Source organism: Astyanax mexicanus, chromosome 16 (genome assembly GCF_023375975.1).
Source record: "Astyanax mexicanus isolate ESR-SI-001 chromosome 16, AstMex3_surface, whole genome shotgun sequence".
Lineage (NCBI taxonomy): Eukaryota > Metazoa > Chordata > Actinopteri > Characiformes > Acestrorhamphidae > Astyanax > Astyanax mexicanus.
This window is the reverse complement of record NC_064423.1, coordinates 36421650-36442323: the sequence shown is the minus strand read 5'-3', so window position 1 is coordinate 36442323 and position 20674 is coordinate 36421650. Positions and strand designations below refer to the sequence as shown.

At 40.8% G+C, this 20674-nt stretch overlaps 1 protein-coding gene across 9 annotated transcripts in view; it reads right to left on the bottom strand.

Moving 5' to 3' along the window:
• Positions 1-20674, bottom strand: part of nfat5b (nuclear factor of activated T cells 5b) — an 89559-nt gene that overhangs the window by 23203 nt on the left and 45682 nt on the right. For 3 of the 9 annotated variants that reach the window (XM_049465602.1, XM_049465603.1, XM_049465601.1), the window contains exons 2-3: positions 8345-8470; positions 143-749 (exon numbers count right to left, since the gene is read on the bottom strand). In XM_049465602.1, coding sequence (XP_049321559.1) covers positions 143-749; positions 8345-8470 — 733 coding nt within the window. Of the gene's footprint in view, positions 1-142; positions 4998-8344; positions 8471-20674 lie in introns of those variants that run through there. The other 6 variants (XM_049465608.1, XM_049465610.1, XM_049465609.1 and 3 more) reach the window with 6 other exon arrangements.

The window sequence follows — 20674 nt, the reverse complement described above, 5'->3', positions numbered from 1 at the left end:
ATGACTGGATCTCAGAAAGATGCAGGAGAGCAGAGGTGGGCTATTCAACAAAGGTTAGTACCCTTAATCATGTTTTACTACACCAAAAGTCATTTTTAAACCAGAGTTCTCCTTTAACTACACAGCCTACAAGAATCCTCACCTGGCTTTGGAACTGGCCTTGCTGTCCGGGCCGAGCTGCGACAGCACGAAGTGCGGGCCTTTGGCGCTGTCCGCATCGAAGACGTCCATGCTGGCCTCTTCAGCGGACACCGGCTTAGACCCGGGCCGCTGACGAGGGGTGCGCTTCCGGGCCTTGCGGGGAACCTCTGTGTTGTCGTTGTAGGAGCTGGAGCTCATGAGACTGAAGTTGGAGACGGAGTTCTCCGTCCAGATGCTGTTGCTCTGCTCTGAATCCTGAAGCAGGTCCTCCTGACATCCAGACATGTGGCTGTCATCAAACAGGTCCTCTGGCGGGGGCGAGATGTTCAGGACGGGTCGCTTGGAAGGCGTCATCTGGTGGTGGTGCTGCTGAGAAGGTCCGCCGGCCTTCTCTCCACACGACCTGCCGTTTCCACTGCTGCCGCCGCCGCCGCCGCTGCCACCGTTGCTTGGCTTGGCTTCTGGGGCCGGCATCTCCGCCTTCCTGGTGGCGTCGTGCACCAGGCCCCGGTCTGTGGCTGAGGTAGCGGAATGCATGGTGAAGCTGGAAGAGGTGGGAAAAGCACTGCTGGGACTTCCCATGGTCATACCAGAGGAGACGGAGGCATCTGCAGTGTGTACAATTAGATAGTAAATAAAGGTTTCTCCACCTGCGCTGGCTAGCAGTCCCAGATAAGCAGCGAATTGCTTTTTTTGTTTTGGATTTCCAATTTAATTAATATTATTATTTTAAATTTTTACTTTTTTTATGCATCATGATATGAGTGACTGAGTGAGAGAGTGAGTGTGTGAGTAAGTGTGTGAGTAAGTGTGTGTGTATATGAGTGTATGTATATGAGTATGAGTATGGTGTATCCCAGCAAAGCACTTTTTTTTATTGAAATGTGACATAAATAAATAGCATCACATCAAATACGTCCAATAAAATACAGTAATATACTGTTAAAAGCACATTTAGCCATCTGATTTCATTACAAATAAGAGCAATCTGGCACATGCAGAATGAATAAAACCTTGTGCCTGCCAATCATGAGCTTTCATTATGTACTCTTTATGGAGCCCAAATTCTATATATGGCCTATTATAATAATTACTACTTTTAAATAATTTGGTTTATGCAGAATTACTGTAATTAAATCATTTTTACTCTAAGAGGTACAACTTTTATCAGTGTAAACCACAAACAAGCCGTGTTTAGGCCAGAATATCAGAAATATCATGTGTCAAAATGATGCATTCCAAATGATGAGATTCTTTTGTCAGATTGAGTTTTGTTGGGACTGAGCATAGCCACAGAAACAAAATAAACCAGCTTCTGACCTATGAAGCAGAGAACTGCAGACCATTTTATATGCAGACACTCCCTGCTTCAGAGGGAAATTCCTGGAATAAAAATGAGACAACGCATGAGTAATAACAGCTGACCACTCAAAATCCTTAAAAATTCTAAAATAATTCTTAAAAGAAGAATAAGAATGGCATTTTTTTTAGATTTTAATGAATATTAATTACTTAATAAAAAGGGGAACTCATCAGCAGTGAGCCTTCAAAATCCAAACTGATCCATGTCTCAGGCCTATTTTGGGCCCTATTTGAGGAATGAGGTAAATACAGTGTCAAGTAACACATTACAAGACATTTTGAGAGCATTCCTATACTGTACATACAGGACTGACAGCAGAATGATGTATACAGTGTTATTATGGCAGAATAAAGGCATATTCACACGGAGTCTGAATTTTATGGACGAGAAAAAATTTACATGAGGACATTTACACTTATAAAAATAGCTAATATAAAATTGTTATGCTATTTGGAAGGAAGATAATATATAGCAAGAACAATGAATGATTAAAAACTTTAACTAATATGGTCAATATTTATTAAGATACACATACAGAAATAAGAAACGCAACATGCCAGATGTCTCAGCATGGAGGTTCCTAATAGTGTCTGGCAATAATTGAGATGGATAGTTGATAGTGTATTGATGGCACGTCCACCAATAGCATCCCACACATATGGTTGGTGTGGTGCAGTGGATAACACCACCACTGGATGTGCAACATATGACAAAGAACCATTGATCTTGGGGCTGAACACAGGGCTTCCACACATGGATTTGTTGGTTTGTCTTGGTGGAGGCACCATGGCCAAAACCAAGATCAATGGTTTGTTGTTGCAATAACATGATAATGGACAAAGGCAATGCAGGCAAAATTGAGAGGTGAGAAATCTGATCATAAGAGCTAGCAGGAGACGCATTTAACATGCCAGGTGAGAAGTGCTATGCACCTGCTATGCAGGTGAGAAGTGCTAAAGTGCTAGATTAATACTAAAGTCATCCAAACTATGAAAAAGAGTCACCTGGAATTCAGGCTTTCAGTTAACAGCTGTGCTGAAGTTAATTAGTTGAATTTCTTGTCTCTTAATGTGTTTGAGAGCCTCAGTTGTAAAGTTTTGAAGAGGTAGAGTTACAGGTATACAGTGAACAGCTCTATTATGAGAAGCAACAACTATTTAACTAAATAAGTATACTAAATTAATACTTTAAGAAATTAAGGTCAGTCAACCCGAAATATTTTAGGAACTTAGAAAGTATCATTGAGTGCAGTCACAAATACCATCAAAAATGTGATGATGAAACTGGCTCTCATCAGGACTGCCCCAGGAAAGAAAGACCAAGAGTTACCTCTGTTATACAGGATAGGTTCATCATAAGTTCCAGCCCCAGAAATTTCAAATAAGAGCCACCTAAATGTTTCACAGAGTATTTTGGTTTGTATTTTTTACCACTTTTAAGTTACTACATGATTCCTTATGTGTTCTTTCATAGTCTGGACCACTTCACAATTCATTTACAATGTTGGTTAAAAAAAAGAAAACAGAAAAACACTGAATGAGAAGGTATGTCCAAACTTCTGAGTGGTACTGTCTGTCTCACGCAACACGTAGTTACACTTCTGGGGAGGTGAACAACGCAACGGTCAGGTCACGGCATAGCTTGTAGTGTTGGGAGCATTACTAGTGATGGGGGAGGCACTAGGAAATGGGTTGGGTAATATGTCTTCCAAATTTAGGAGAAAATACATGTTTTAACTTAAAACATCAGTTTTTTCTGTCCGAAAAAAAACATACTCGGTGTGAATAGGCCATAAGCAAGAGAAGTGAAGCTAAGCAGCCATGGAAAAGTGTATTCTTCTACTGTATAATTAAACAAATACTGCTGGAGCCTCGTTAATCTTTCTCTGCCTTAAAAGATCAATGAATAGTCGGGGAATTCCATCAAGACATGCACATTAAGAGAAGGGAAATAATAGAGAAAAGGCTGGAATGATGAAAATAAGCAGTTTCTTCTTTAGGAAACAGACGGAAGGACAAACAGGCCAAAGCTGCTGGTGTTTTCATACTTACAACACATCTCAAAGCAATGCATTGTCTGTAAATGAATTCCAATCAGTCCAATCTAGCCACATTCTATTCATCCCCCAGGCTGGCTTTACCATTCCAAATGCTCAAATATGTGGGAATAATGCCCTGATGCAACACAAAGTAGGAGGATTATGCTAATACAGCACTGCAACGTCTACAGTTATAAAGAAACTGGAGCATGTTTAGTATTTTTCCTGTGTTTTTAGACATGAAACATATAAAAAGAAATACAGAAATGAGATATTTACTGAGATTTTTGTCAATATCGCACACCCCACAACACTGTCTTCTTGAAACATTCAGTGCATTACCACTCTTCTGAAACCACTGAAGCTAATAATCTGCAATATAATATTGGGGAAAATTATAAAACAGGCTACAACTCCATATAGTCCATATGCTCCAATAACCAATTTTTTTGACGATATATTACACTGTCACTGACATAATTGTGATATTTATTATTGTCATTTGAAGAGCATTTTAATATCAATCATCAATCTAAATCTTGAGGATTTCTATACAAGCATTACATAAAAGGCTTTCATTTTTGATAATAAACGTTACTACAAATTGTAATTGTAATTGTAATAAAAATTATTTTAAAAAAAGCTAAAAGCTAAATCTGCAACTGTAAAATCATAAAATTGGCCATTTTCTAAACTTCATTTTAAAATCAGTTTTTCCTGAAAACAAATCAAACAGTTCATGTCCTTCAAACCTTTCGTTTTGTTATGTTTGTCTAGTTTATACATTTTTTTCAAATATTTTATTATTTTATTTATTATTTTTCAGTATGTAAATTAGTTATTTTACTGCAGAGAAAAAGCGTTTTGTATCACCTACACCTGTAGCTTTATATGGGGCAAGGAATGTAAAGGGGTTAAAGCAACTAACTAAGAAATTTAGAGCAGACTCACAGAGTAAACAACAGATGTTTAAGAAAGTAAATGCAAACATTAGGTTAGCTTTGGAAAATCTGGGTCTGCACTACAGACATCTTACATTTGGATAGATTTGCCTGCTGCTTTGACCATTACCTGCTTTGTTTTTTGTGCTTTTCCTTTTCTACAAGGCGATTACTGAACATTTCCATTTATTCTGGCAGAACATTCTGTTTAAATATTTTAAATTAGAAAATTGTCCAGCTGAAAAAACAGCATGATCAGGTTTATGGTATATGGTAGGGTTGCATGATGATATTAGGAGTTTAGCTCTTGACCAGCATAGGTTTGTGTAGCTGGTCTACAAGCAAGATATCAATCTACTCAATGTAGACAAGCTATGACCAGTAGGGGTGGGAATCAAAGGGCATCTCACGTTACGATATTATAACAATGATTCTGTGATACTCGATATATACAGCTCTGGAAAAAATTAAGAGACCACTTCAGTTTCTGAATCAGTTTCTCTGATTTTGCTATTTATAGGTTTATGTTTGAGTAAAATGAACATTGTTATTTTATTCTATAAACTACAGACAACATTTCTCCCAAATTCCAAATAAAAGTCTTGTCATATAGAGCCCTTATTTGAAATAACAAAAAAGATGCAGAGCTGATGAGTTGCTTTGATTTTACCAAATTGAAAACCTCTGAAATGTAATCAAGAGGACGATGGATGATCCAAAAGCAGTGTGTAAGACTAGTGGAGGAGAAATATTGATCTTAAAACTTTATGAATATAAACTTTTTTTTTGCATTATTTGAGGTCTGAAAGCTCTGCATCTTCTTTGTTATTTCAGCCATTTTTCATTTTCTGCAAATAAATTCTCTAAATGACAATATTTTTATTTGGAATTTGGGAGAAATGTTGTCTGTAGTTTATAAAATAAAACAACAATGTTAATTTTACTCAAACATAAACCTATAAATAGCAAAATTAGAGAAACTGATTAAAAAAAATGGAAGTGGTCTCTTAATTTTTTCCAAAGCTGTATACTGTATAACAATGAACAGTATTTTATCAATCAATGCTTCAATAACAATAAGTATATATTTAATAAACTATGAATAATTACAATGTTGGTGTCTTTAAAAGGGAAAGAATGCTTTGTTTTGCTATTCTATTGTAGTTGTGTCATTGTTGTGGCATTTAATGCTCTTAAAATGACAATAATATTGTTTATCGCAATCATTTTTGGGACATTTTGATATCAATATTTTGTCCCACCCCTAATAACCAGCTTGACCACGCTTGGTTGACCAGCACAGCATCACCCAGCTATACCCCACTCCCAGTAATACCCATGCCCTTGGTTTCTGTGCCAGTACTGTAAGAGGAAGTAAACTGGGCAGTGAAAATCTGAGATTAGAGCGAGTTGGTGAGATACGCAGGGCATAGGAGGATAGGGTGGGCCATGCCAAGCTACAACGCTGGCACCAAGCATGTGATGACAAGCAAAGCTATGAATAGCAGTCATGAAAAGAGTGGGAGGGGGGCTGGGGGGGGCTGGATGCTGCTAAAGCTGCATATAGCACATGTGCTGCTGGAGGAGCTTAGCATGCTTTAGCACAGGTGCTGGTAGCCCTGGCAGCAGCAGCAGCAGCAGCAGTAGCAGCAGCTCTCAGGCACACAGAAGAAGTATTGTGCAGAAAGTATAAAGCAAAAACGCTGTGGACAGGCTGTAATGTTCATCTGAAAAATAACCCTCAGTTTGCCTATCCTGGCAATATTAAACCTAATATTTTATACATCTAAAACTCATAATTATATTACTAAATAAAGAATAAAAAATAAGAAAATAAAAGATGTACAACATATCTGCATTTTAACCTACACTCCCCTATTAAAACTGCATTTGTATCTGTTTTAAATGTGTTTTGGGTGTGGCTTGGGCTTATCCAGATATAATCCTGATACTCAAGACACTGCTCATCTCATATAAAGTGTTTTTTTTAGGTTTTCTCTTTTTTATTTTGTACAGGTAACAACACTGTGTATCTGTGAGCAGTGCAGAAACGGTTCTTAATAAATGTAAACGGCTTTATTGGGCCTCTGTGTTGATTCTGGGTGTATCCGGGAGCTATCTTAGGTTTTACAGGGAAGTTTGCCTGTCTGACTGTGTTATATTTATATGTTTATATTTGAGTGTTTCTTATATTAACCCAAAACAAACTATGGCCACCATATTTCTGACACTTGAGGCAACCCATGGTCCTGATTGCTCTACAGATTTAGAGTTTTCACAGAAAGAAATCTCTTATTCTCTTAGCTAGTTAAACCCTCTTATAGCAGTTTAAATATTTGACTTTCTCATTTTTGCAATCTTTAAAGAATATTAGACTTATTTCTATTATAAACTTATTTTTCCTTATTTTAAGTAATTTAATCTACTGAAAGTGTCTTATTGTATTGCCATTGTATATTCTTGCTTGCTTTAAGCATTATTTCTTGAGAAAAACTAAATGATTTGCCTGATTTAAGCAAAATGATCTGCCAATACAATAAGACATTTTAGTAAATTAAATCACTTAAAACAAGTACAAAAGAGGCTGACAATTAGTTAATCATTCTTATAATATTGCTTTAATAATCTCTAAATGAAAAACATTTGATAACATTAAATATTAGACCGCATTTAATAGTTTTGCAGTGTAAACTAGGAGTGTGCCAGTCAATACTGAGTATACACAGTTCTGGAAAAGAACACAAGACCACTTAAAAATTATGATTTTCTTTGATTTTCCCAAATTGAAAACCTCTGGAATATAATCAAGAGGAAGATGGATGACCACAAGCCATCAAACCAAACTGAACTGCTTGAATTTTTGCACCAGGAGTGGCATAAAGTTATCCAAAAGCAGTGTGTAAGACTGGTGGAGGAGAACATGATGCCAAGATGCATTAAAAACTGATTAAAAACCAGGGTTATTGCACTAAATATTAATTTCTAAACTCTTAAAACTTTATGAATATGAACTTGTTTTCTTTGCATTATTTGAGGTCTGAAAGCTCTGCATCTTTTCTGTTATTTCAGCCATTTCTCCTTTTCTGCATGTACATGCTGAATCAGAGAAATAGATTCAGAAACTGAAGTGGTCTTTTATTTTTTTTTCCAGAGCTGTATATGGTATAGTTCTGGCCAAAATCACTGGATTAAATATGGGAGGAAAAAAATATTGGGTTGTCCAACAAGAAAATATCCTAAGCACTTATTATTAACGACTGTTTAGTTTTTCTTACGTAAAATCAAATAACATTTTACAGAATTAGACAGGGTACATGGTTAAATTTAATTTCTAAAGTTTGTATAAATGCATAAACAATAAACTAACTATGAATTTTAAGCAATAATACATCCTATTTAAATTAAGTCTTTTTAAAAAACTATCCATTCAGAGCCAGGGAATTGCTTAAACAATAACTACACTGCTCTCTCTTGCTTTACAGTAAACTATCCTGCCTGCTTATCAGTTACTTTTGGAGAAGTAACTCTAAGTATCTCCTAGATAAATTAAATGATTTACGAACCCTCCTAACAATCACAGAGCAAAGCTCGACAGCAGAGAGAGGGCAGTAAATCTCGCCTGTCTTCAGCTGCATCAACTTGAAAATCAAACACTAATCATATAAAACCTCTGAAAATCACTGTACACTGCCCCATATACCCCACAGCCTGGCCCTCATTCTCTAAACTGGTCTTGCAGGAAGCCTGAAGAGTGGACAGCAGGACAGCCCCATTACCAGCACTGCTCTTAACTGGTATTATGATGCTAAAGAGGCGACAGAAGCAACAAAAGCTGAAATTAAGTGAAGATGGGAAGCTTACCTGACGCTAGGACCGCGGCGGGAGGAGACCCCGTCTCTCCACCACTCGTCTGGCTCATCGTCACACTGTTCTCCTCAGTACTGGGGGGCAACTGCAGTTCTTTGGGGAGAAGATCATACACTGACTCTGGAAAGGAAACGGGGAGGAGAGAGAATTGTTAACTCAAGAGCTGAGAATCTGTAATCTGTATTATACTGTATTGTATTAAACTCAGTCAGTGTGTCTTTGCTGTCATAACGACAGGAAAAGTACACCTTGCACAGCTGGAAACACACAAAAGGCATGAGTTAATTCTCTCAGTCAGTCACTGGTGTGTTTTTGGCGTAACGTGAAATAAACCAATCAGTGCATCACTTGCTATTCTCTTTAAGAGAAAGTTGCGCTCTGATTTTGGCGGATTGCTATTTTACAAGCGCAACTACCTGGGCGTGTCCAAAACTTCTCAGCAGAGGACACTGAACTGCTCGTTCATGCTGTAAGCATGCACCAGCAGGTCATTTATGGGAAGAGAATGAAGAATGTTAGCAATGAAGATAGCAATGATTGTCTGACTGTTGACGTCTGTCTAGGTTCATTTCATTCAGTGGTCACCTGGGTTTTCCATTGCCAAGACAGCAATACACCAGAAATTTACCTGAACAGACCTCATTTCGAGACCTCCACGCCCATCGGCAAATATATATGCTATTTTAATGTCATGAAAATAGACTTTTCGCAGAGTGTAAGGTAGCAATGAGCATCACAATGTGCTTACACAAGGTGTATGATAGGGCTCTTGGTTTTGCCACAAGGAGGCACAAAATTGCTCACCCTACTCCCCCATAAAAGGACTCTGAGATGTTACTTTTGGATAGAGTACCTCCTGGTGAGAGACTGTTGACTGCTATACATGCAAAAAAATCTGCAGTTTTTAGTTTTTAACTTGGGTAGCGTGGGCATTGGGGGGCCGCAATGGCAGTAAAAGAAGCAAAATGGTTTTTGGTCAATGACTGTACATTAAATTAACTTAAGCATCAACAGGGATGGAGGGATGGATCAATAAATGTGTTTAAGAGTGTCTCTAAACTACACTCCAATTGAAGTGGTGTATATACGTATTTTATATATGATACTAAATTGATGCAATGCTTCTGTTGATTCTCCCAACATATATTCTTAGCATTACATTATACACAATGTGTACAAATATATTGGAACACCTGCTTATTCACTGTTTCTTCTGAATTCCTTTATTAAAAGGACTGTTTTTGTTGGAGTAACTGTCTCTACTGTCTCAACAAGGATATACTTTCTACCTGATTTTGGATCATATCTTCACATGTTTTGATGGCAACTCCTTTGAAAGCACAATACACCCATCCAACCGCTCCACTGGGTGTTTTGCTGCCTTTGAATACCGAAGCCTCCCGTTGAAAACCCCGGCCTTCGGTTCACCTCAAATAACACCAGGCCTCTAAATTAAATCTGATCCACGGCTGCAGCGGCACACCTGGCCATCCGAATGGAAAAACTCCTGACTGTTTATTAGATGCCAAACCAACAGTGATAAGTACCACAATATAAGTGCCAAACTCCAGAGACTGCAGGCCCGGACCCGCAGACCCGAACCCCTCCACTCTCAAAGGGCAATGGGCTATTTTAGGCACCCGAGCACAATGGCCTCAAACCATGTTTAGTATGCTGATGAGCACTGCTGGGAAAACTGGGCTGCTGATGGGGGCCAGGGGGGGGGGGGGGTGTTCATGACCACAGAGTGTAACAGTGCCTCTTGTCATTCAGGGGGCCGTTACGTGTACAGAGTGCTTCGAGGAAAAGTATAAATGAACCGGGATCTGAAGCCAATCTCTATGAAACAAGGGTTTACCTGCATTGCTTACACAATTCCAAAGCTTCTGAGTTTCTGATGGTCATCAGTGATGATCTGCCAAGCTTTCACATAACATAAATTGTGATTTAGGTGATTACGAAACACTGGCATAAGATGGCAGCGCTCAATTCATGAAGGGTACCCAGAGGACTCAAACTCTGCACTGGCCCTTTCAGTCATTTTCTCTGTGAGTATCCGATTTGTAGCCATAATTTGGCAACCAGTGACAAATTGAGATTTTCTTAACTAACTAAATTGAAGCCACATTCTAAAATAAAAGGCTGATCCAAGCTTCTGCTCATTGAACTTTTGGTTTCTACAACATTTTAGTTCCTAGCCTTAGCAGTGTGTTTCTCAATGTTAGAGAGGTGTACAGCTGCTAATTCTGGTCATTTTAAGGCATCTTTGCACATGAACAGGAAAATTTGAGATTAAGAGTGAGCAATCTAGGGTTGTCGAGTGGTCCAGTCATCTAAAGTGCTGCCACTATGATCAGGAGATCGCTGGTTCGAATCCTGGCCATGCACCTTGCCATCAGCTGCCAGAGCCCTGAGAAAGCACAATTGGCTTTGCACTCTCTGGGTGGGTAGATGGCTCTCTTTCCCCTCATTACTCCTAGGGTGATGCCGATCAGCACAAGGCGTCTGTGAGCTGATGTATCAGAACTGAGTCGCTGCGCTGTCCTCCGAGAGCTCTGTGCTGTGATGCTACTCAGTAATGCTGCATCAGCAGCAGTTCAAATAGAGGCGGTGTCTGACTTTACATGTGTCGGAGGAGGCATGTGCTAGTCTTCACCCTCCTTGTGTTGTGGCATCACTAGTGATGGGGGATATACAGCTGAGTATCAGCTGAAAAAAAAACAACTCATAGCCACCATGTTCAATCTTTAGAAAATGGCTTTACACTTCCGACACAATCCATAACAGGACCTTATCTAAACATCTGCTCATCCAGGCCTTTCATGAAAAATATTGTCGTTTTGATGATGTATTGTCCAAAACATTGTAAAAAGTAAAATAATTATAATTTTTAGTACATATAATGCCACTGAAATAGTGATAACAAATATGAAACAGGTGTTTCATATTTTATATGAATTATCCTACCTCAATTATCCTACCCACTTAGCTGCACTCCCCCCATCACAAGTAATGCCCCAACACCAGGAGTGCGAAGACATGCACGATACATGAATTCATCCAAAAAATCTTTTTTGAGCTGCTGCTGATGCAGCATTACTAATCAGCACTACAGTGTGTTCGGAGGAAAGTGCAGCGACTCGGCTCTGATACATCAGCTCACAGACGCCTTGTGCTGATCAACATCACCTTCAGGGGTGGCGTTGGGAGAAAGTGCCCTCTACCCACACACCCAGAAAGAGCATGGCCATTTGTGCTCTCTCAGACTCCGGCTGCTGATGGCGAGCAGCAGAATTTTCCGAAAAACGAGCTTAAAAACTATGATATGATCCGATCTGTGGGATTTGTGATCAAGTCAGGCCTTAATAGATATTTTCATACACCCCTAGAGACCATGCACATTTATTAAATGATAATTGCATGATGTAATTATCATGAAAGGCTTAATCTCATCTGCATAAAGTTGATCTAAAATCAAAGAGAGCAGACTGTATAGATGTTTTGGGCTTTAGTGGTTTAACCTCTGAGTTGTTTGCTACACCGTCGTCTCTCATCACAGTAGAACATGTTATGACCTGTCCTATTTGGTGTGAAATATTAAAAAAGGCATGTAATTCTGCATGATGTTGCTAAGTAAGTCACGCATACACTGCCAGCAAGTCATCGCCCACAACTCAAAACACTGCGCGCCGAATAAAAGCTCCTTTATACAGCAAAATACAGGCAAACAGGCGTGCAGGTGAGGGCAGTCACCCAGTCCAGCGGGCACCTCTTAAAGTGTGTTTACAGCACCACGGCGGGCCCCAACAAAGACCCTCTGTTCAGACAGCCTCTGAGCAAACAGGACCCTCAGAGCTCTCAGAGTTTAACAGTTCTGTAGCCTCGCTCAATTTGCTATTCAGATCTCTCTGTCTGATCTTACAGCAGATACCGCCGGCTCCTGGTGCCGTGCCAACTGCCAGCTTCAATTATTCACAGCTGGATCCAGAGATACCCAACACCCCTGTTTTTACATGTAGCGTTAAGGGAATTTTAAGGGGATGTTATGCGCACAGATTAAGTTACGGCCCAGTGCTGACCAGTATTAAATTAGGAAAAGCAAATAGTTTCCAGTAGAGTAAACAGAGTTAACTCTGTAAACTTTTAAAAGCTCTGCAGCTCCTCTCAGCTGGATCATTCTCTTTATTACTGATATGAGAAGAAAGAAGTGAGAAAATGTACATATGCTGCTTCATATTGGGTTGGCTAAGCTATAATATACTTACTATTGTACTAAAGTAACTTTCTTTTTGGACAATATGCTTTCCCAGAAATAATTGCAAATAATAATTGCAAATAAATTATATTATTATTATTTTAAGACCATATTATGCCACAGTTAAATAGTTTTTATATATCAATATAAATTTACATTGCAAATGTTCTTTTTTCGACGATATATATCGCAATATTAAACAATGCAGGGCCCATGACGTCACCAGCCTGCCCCCACCCTCACAGTGTCTCGCTTCCTGACCGATTAAGAGCTGAGTCAGCGCTGAGGTCAACTCAAAACCTGAGGTAAAAATCAAAACAACAGTAATCGCCCCTTTAATTAGGCATTTAAATGGCTTTTTAAAAGGTAAATAAGAGCGTTTTTCTTGAATTAAAAATTTGAATTCAGCTGTAACTGGAAATACCTGCGCAAAAGTGCAGAATCACTACATCACTAGACACCTCCAAACTTCATGTAGCTTCAGAGTTCATCACTACACACCTACAAACTTCATGTAGCTTCAGAGTTCATCACTACACACCTCCAAACATCATGTAGCTTCAGAGTTCATCACTACACACCTCCAAACTTCATGTAGCTTCAGAGTTCATCACTACACACCTCCAAACTTCATGTAGCTTCAGATTAGATCATCATTACACACCTCCAAACCTTATGTAGTTTCAGAGTTCATCACTACACACCTCCAAACTTCATGTAGCTTCAGATTAGTTCATCACTACACACTTTCAAACTTCATGTAGCTTCAGATTAGATCATCACTACACACCTCCAAACTTCATGTAGCTTCAGAATAGATCATCACTACACACCTCCAAACTTCATGTAGCTTCAGATTAGTTCATCACTACACAACTCCAAACTTCATATAGCTTCAGATTAGTTCATCACTACACACCTCCAAACTTCATGTAGCTCCAGAGTTCATCACTACACAACTCCAAACTTCATGTAGCTTCAGAGTTCATCATTACACACCTCCAAACTTCATGTAGCTTCAGAGTTCATCATTACACACCTCCAAACTTCATGTAGCTTCAGATTAGATCATCACTACACACCTCCACACTTCATGTAGCTTCAGATTAGATCACTACACACCTCCAAACTTCATGTAGCTTTAGAGTTACTACATCACTACACGTCTCCAAACTTCATGTAGCTTTAGAGTTACTACATCACTACACGTCTCCAAACTTCATGTAGTTTCAGAGTTCATCACTACACACCTCCAATCTTCATGTAGCTTCAGAGTTCATCACTACACACCTCCAAACTTCATGTAGCTTCAGATTAGATCATCATTACACACCTCCAAACTTCATGTAGTTTCAGAGTTCATCACTACACACCTCCAAACTTCATGTAAACTGTTATCTGAGGTGTAACCAGTGTAACTCTGTAAGCTTGTAATATGACACAGTTAGATCACACGTAAAAAAAGGTCAAAACGTACCCAAAACTCCCTGGGAAAACATGCAAAAGTTTAGGAAGCTCAAAAAAAAAAATCTGTTTGTCATGTATGACTTGACAGAAGATTGATTTCAATTTTACAGCATCCTGTGACTTCAGGCCGAGAGAGACACGCCTCCACTTCTAGGTACAATTTCAATTCACCAGGGAGAGACAGAAGCACTACAAGCACTACAATGGAACCTCTATTATGGTCTATTATTTCGAGCCTTCAAAAGACTACAAAGTGATGTAGTCATATTGTTATACGCTCAGGTGCGTCATGCTCTTTAAGCCGGGCTTTTTGAATCGGGGTGTAACTGCAACACAGCACTAGGTGGAGGGGAAACTGCAACAATAAGACTGACCGTCAATAACCTGGAAATGTCTAACTGACATTGCGAACCGAGAGAGGTTGTGTGCAACCCCCTCTGTCGATAACGTATTCTGTTGCGTATCCTAAGTTGCGAACGTGAAATGGTTCTCTGAAAAGCACCAAGGTTCTTATAAGCCTGAACAGAACCAGAACTAGAGTTCATTGTGTCATTGTGTCAAAACAGGCTAACAGTGTGTGGAAACTGGTTAAAATACACTGTAGTATATAGCTCTGTAAAAAATAAGAGACTACTTTTCTTTGATTTTACTTGATTGAATACAATCAAGAGGAAGACGAATAATCACAAGCCATCAAACCAAGCTGAACTGCTTGAACTTTTGCACCAGGAGTAAAGCAGCATAAAGTTATCCAAAAGCAGTGTGTAAGACTGGTGGAGGAGAACATGCCAAGATGCATGAAAACAAGAAACCCCACATCACACAGCTGAAAGAATTCGCAGACGCTACTTGAGCTTAGCCTGCTAAGAGACCCAGGCCGCCAGGCCGCCAGCCCGCGGTGTTTCCTGACGCCGGAGCCCAGCGGAAGTGCCATCGCAAGCGGTGCGAGCGTAAGCGGAAGTGCGGAAAGAGAGCCGGGATCCGCGCGAGGCTAAAGGCTAGTCCTAGCCGGCCGGCTATACCATCGCTCTTTCTGGCAAACGTCTGTTCCCTTGACAATAAACTGGACTACATCCGACTCCAGCGAACAACCCAGCGTGAGTTCAGAGACTGCTGTGCTTTGTTTTTTGTGGAATCGTGGCTGAACGACAACATTCCGGACAGCGCCATTCAGCTAGCCGGGCTAACCGCGTTCAGAGCGGATAGGAGCGCGGCTCTATCCGGGAAGATCCGCGGTGGAGGCGTGTGTGTTTACATCAAAACGGAATGGTGTAACAACGCTGTGACTGTCGCCAAACACTGCTCTCCGCTGGTGGAGTTCCTGATAGTCAAGTGCAGACCTTTTTTATTTAGTACGGGAGTTCTCCGCCGTGCTAATAGCTGCTGTCTACATCCCACCCAGCGCTAGCATTGGTGCTAATGCTAAAGAGGCTCTATGTGAACTCTATCGGTCTATCAGCGATCTGCAGAACAAACACCCAGACGGACTGTTTATTATCGCCGGAGATTTCAACCACGCAAATCTCAAGTCAGTGCTCCCTAAATTCCATCAACATGTGGACTTTGCAACGAGAGGAGCGAGCGCGCTGGATCTTGTTTACACAAACATCCCCAGCGAGTACCGGGCGGAGCCCCGCCCCCACCTCGCTTTCTCGAACCACATGTGTGTTTGGCTGACTCCAACATACACACCACTCATCAGACGCTCCAGACCAGTTCAGAAGCAGGTGAAAACCTGGCCGGCAGGCTCCATCTCTGCCCTTCAGGACTGTTTTGAGTGCACTGCATGGGACATGTTTAGGGAGGCTGCTACTGAAGGTGATTCTGTTGATTTGGAGGAGTATGCAGCATCAGTCACTGGCTACATCAGCAAGTGTATTGATGATGTCACTGTCTCCAAGACCATCACTACACACCCAAACCAGAAGCCTTGGATGACTGCTGAGGTACGTGCGCTGCTGAGGACCCGCGACTCCGCCTTCAGAGTGGGTGACAAGGTGGCCCTGAGGAAAGCGAGATCCGACCTGTCGAGAGCCATCAGAGAGGCAAAGCGCGCACACGCCCAGAGAATCCACAGCCACTTCAAGGACACGGGTGACGCGCGGCGTATGTGGCAGGGCATCCAGGCAATCACCAACTACAGGACAATGCCACCGTCCTGTGAACGTGATGCCTCCCTCCCTGATGCCCTGAACAACTTTTATGCACGGTTTGAGGCACAAAACAACACGATGGCGAGAAAGACCATGCCCAAGCCGGATGAGCAGGTGTTGTGCCTGACTGCAGTGGATGTGAGGAACACTCTGCGCAGAGTCAACCCACGAAAAGCTGCAGGACCAGACAACATCCCCGGCAGAGTGCTCAGGGAGTGCGCAGACCAGCTGACAGATGTTCTCACGGACATCTTCAACATCTCCCTGTGCAGCGCCACTGTCCCAACGTGCCTCAAGTCCACCACCATCGTTCCCGTGCCGAAGAAGTCCACAGTGTCCTGCCTCAATGACTACCGTCCCGTTGCACTTACACCCATCATCATGAAGTGCTTCGAGAGGCTAGTCATGAGGAACATCAAGACACGACTGCCCTCTTCACTGGACCCCCTGCAGTTTGCGTATCGTCCCAATCGCTCCACGGACGATGCCATCACCACCACCCTTCATCTCTCCCTTACCCACCTGGAGAAGAAGGACACTTACGTCAGAATGCTGTTTATAGACTTCAGTTCAGCATTCAACACCATCATCCCACAGAACCTCATCAGGAAGCTAAGCTCGCTCGGCCTCAACACCCCCCTCTGCAACTGGATCCTGGACTTTCTGACGGGGAGACCCCAGTCAGTCCGGTTCGGGGGCAGCACCTCCAGCACCATCACACTGAACACTGGGGCCCCCCAGGGCAGTGTCCTGAGTCCTCTGCTGTTCACCCTGCTGACTCATGACTGTGCTGCAAAACACAAAGGCGACGAGTCAGCATACAGAGAGGAGGTGCAGCGACTGACAGACTGGTGTACAGTCAACAACCTTCACCTGAATGTGGACAAGACAAAGGAAATGGTTGTTGACTTCAGGAGAGCACAACACACCCACTCTCCACTCAACATCGACGGGTCCTCTGTGGAGATTGTTAAGAGCACCAAGTTCCTTGGTGTCCACTTAGCAGATAACCTCACCTGGACCCTGAACACCAGCTCTACAGCCAAGAAAGCCCAGCAGCGTCTCTACTTCCTCCGGAAGCTGAGAAAGGCCCGTCTCCCTCCACCCATCCTCACACTCTTCTATAGAGGGACCATTGAGAGCATCCTGAGCAGCTGCATCACTGCCTGGTTTGGGACCTGCACCGTCTCTGACCGCAAGACCCTCCAGCGTATTGTGAGGACAGCTGAGAGGATCATCGGCGTCTCTCTCCCCTCCATCACGGACATTTACACCACCCGCAGCATCCGCAAAGCAACCAGCATTGTGAATGACGCCACTCATCCCTCACACGAACTGTTCTCCCTCCTGCCTTCGGGAAGAAGGTACCGCAGCATCCGGTCCAGCACGACCAGATTCTGCAACAGCTTCTACCCCCAAGCCATCAGACTCCTCAACTGCAGAGACTGAACTGATGGTTTTTCTGTACATGCACACACACTCTTACCCCACTTACCCCAGAAAATGGAAAGCACTAAAAACCCTACTACCTCACTGGACTCTATTGCACACTGTGTAATAGAGGTAATTACTACCTCACTGGTCTTTTTTGCACACATTTTGCACACTGCATAATTTGCACACTGTCTTGTTATTTATTATTCTTTGTCTGTATTGTGTTGTATTGTCTGTCTGCACTTTTGTACTGTTGCACTATTGTTCTGTCTACACTGTGTTTATGTGCACCATGGTCCCTGGAGGAACGTTGTTTCGTTTCACTGTGTACTCTGTATATAGCTGAAATGACAATAAAAACCACTTTGACTTTGAATTCTGCATGGAGCAGTGGGCTAAGACAAAGACCATTAGACAGTTCTAATTTGGAAACGTCTAACTGAGGTTATTTCAGCCTAATTTGGAAAATATTTGATCCTTAATTGGATTTTTGGCCAATATACAATTGAATGTATATTCACAGCACAAGGCTGTTAATATATTTTTAAACAATTTTACCATACACAATATTTATTGAAATACCAGGAATTATTTATTTGTTGCTGTCAGATTCACAGAATTTCGCAACCAATATTTTTCACCACAGGTTTACCCTATTAATTTGGTCATAGCAATCATTTGACATACCCATCATGTGGAGTAATAAAGCAATAACTAGTCATTTAACTTGAGGGGTGAGTCTTTTATAAAAAATCTGATATATGACTCCATGTATCGATACAATGCAAACAAAATTATACAATATATCGCATTATTGATATATTGTCCCACCCATAATACTGATAAAGTGATTTGTATTTAAATATCTGTCCAATAAAACACTCTCTGCAATAATATGTACAGTTGAGTCAGTGTTCTTTAAGCACTGATGATTTCCTTGTTGTACCTAAAAAGATATAGTGTTGATACGATAAAGAAAAGCATCCTGATACAATAAAATATTGTTTTATTGCTGTATTTATGGTACTCTGAATATTAGGCCTGTCACTATAACAATATTTTGTGATTCATATGTTCATATGTAAATGGGATTGTATGCAAATTGATTAGTCTGATTCATTAGTCTGAATTGTATTCACTTTCATTTGTATTGGTATTGTTTGTATTTGGTATTGTGTGTAACACTAGAAATATTAAGTAGTGGATATCCTTTTTTCAGTGAGCTTTTTTGTGGCTAGATTTTGGTGACGTACGTTTGAAAATGCTTTAAAAATATATAAAAAAATAGGAAATTTGGAAGATCTGTACTTTTTTCAATTTGAACCGTTCGAAGCATTTCCACAAAAAAAAACAAAAGGTTGCTCCCAGCGTAACCAAGAGCTGTTGTGTGCAACCCCCTCTGTCGAGAACAAACTCTTGTGGGGTATCCTCATTTGGGAACGAGGCATGGTTCTCTAAAAAGCACTTATAAGCCTAAAGCCTAAGCCTAAACAAAACCAGTTTATTAGCTAAAAATGGGCTTACAGTGTGTGGCAACTGGCTTAAATATTACTCACTGTAATATTTATGTATACAGCTCTGGAAAAAACAAGAAACCACTTTAAAATGATGAGTTTCTTTGATTTTACCGAATTGAAAACCTCTGGAATATAATCAAGAGGAAGATGGATGATCACAAGCCATCAAACCAAACTGAACTGCTTGAATTTTTGCACAGGGAGTAAAGGCATAAAGTTATCCAAAAGCAGTGTGTAAGACTGGTGGAGGAGAACATGATGCCAAGATGCAGGAAAACTATGATTTAAAACCAAGGTTATTCCACCAAATATTGATTTTTTTTACTTTTTTTAAAAGTTTGTGATTATGAATTTGAGGGTTTTTTTTGCATTATTTGAGGTCTGAAAGCTCTGCATCTTTTTTGTTATTTCAGTCATTTCTCATTTTCTGCAAATACATGCTCTAAATGACAATATTTGTTAATTTTACTCAAACATATACCTATAAAATAGCAAAATCTGATAAACTGATTCAGAAACTGAAGTGGTCTCTTATTTTTTCCAGAGCTGTATATGTGTATGTGTAGATATGTAGATAATGTAATTATTTTGATAGATCTACTGAATATAAATGTTTTTAACCCCCCAAAAACAGCCCCAATAGCCTGGACCTGGTCCCGCCCCTGAGTCACAGTACAACATTAGGCGAGTTGAAGAAAAAGTTACAGGAGAGGCCAATTACTCCCCAAATCCTATTTCTTTATCCGTTTCCCATTTCCAGCTCCTCTGGCTGGTCAGCACATGCAGGAACATGTGCGCCGCTCACGGGGCCTTCCAGTAAACACACTGCCAACCGCACAGACAGAAAACGCACTCTGCTCTCAGACCACTGCGCTGCAGAATCACTACCTGGCCTGTTTCAGACTCTTTCCACATATTTAAGAGAGAAAATTCCTATTCTGCTTCAGAGTTTCCTCCCACACAAACAAAACACAGCACTGCTGTTTACATCCACACCAGTTCTCCCTCACCGGGCAGAATCAAAACAGACTCGTTCACAGAGCTGAGCTTTCTTTCTTAATGCTTCAAATGCTGTCTTTTTATCCACTTCTTTATCCTCAAACAGTGAGTTAAAAAGTTGTTTCATGTTTGGAGTTGGTTTCTTGACACGTGAGGGACTGGATTTCATCTAAACAGAACCAAATTTGACTTTTCCAAGCAAAAAAAAAAAAAAAGCAAAGCCCAGAAGGGACCAACTAGGACAGCTAGGGATGTCAACGCATTTTCTTTTTCAACAAGACAATGTAAAACCACACATGCTGCACACATTACTAAAGCATGGCTATTAAAGAAGAGGGTATGGGTAGTGGACTTGCCTGGCTACAGCTCTGACTTACTCTACTGTCCCTAGTAGAGAATGTTAATATTAAAGGTCTCATTACATCAGTTTTTCATTTATATTAAAATGTCTAGTTGTGGTCTCTAGTATGAATGAAAGCCCTGTGAGCTGATTTTTATG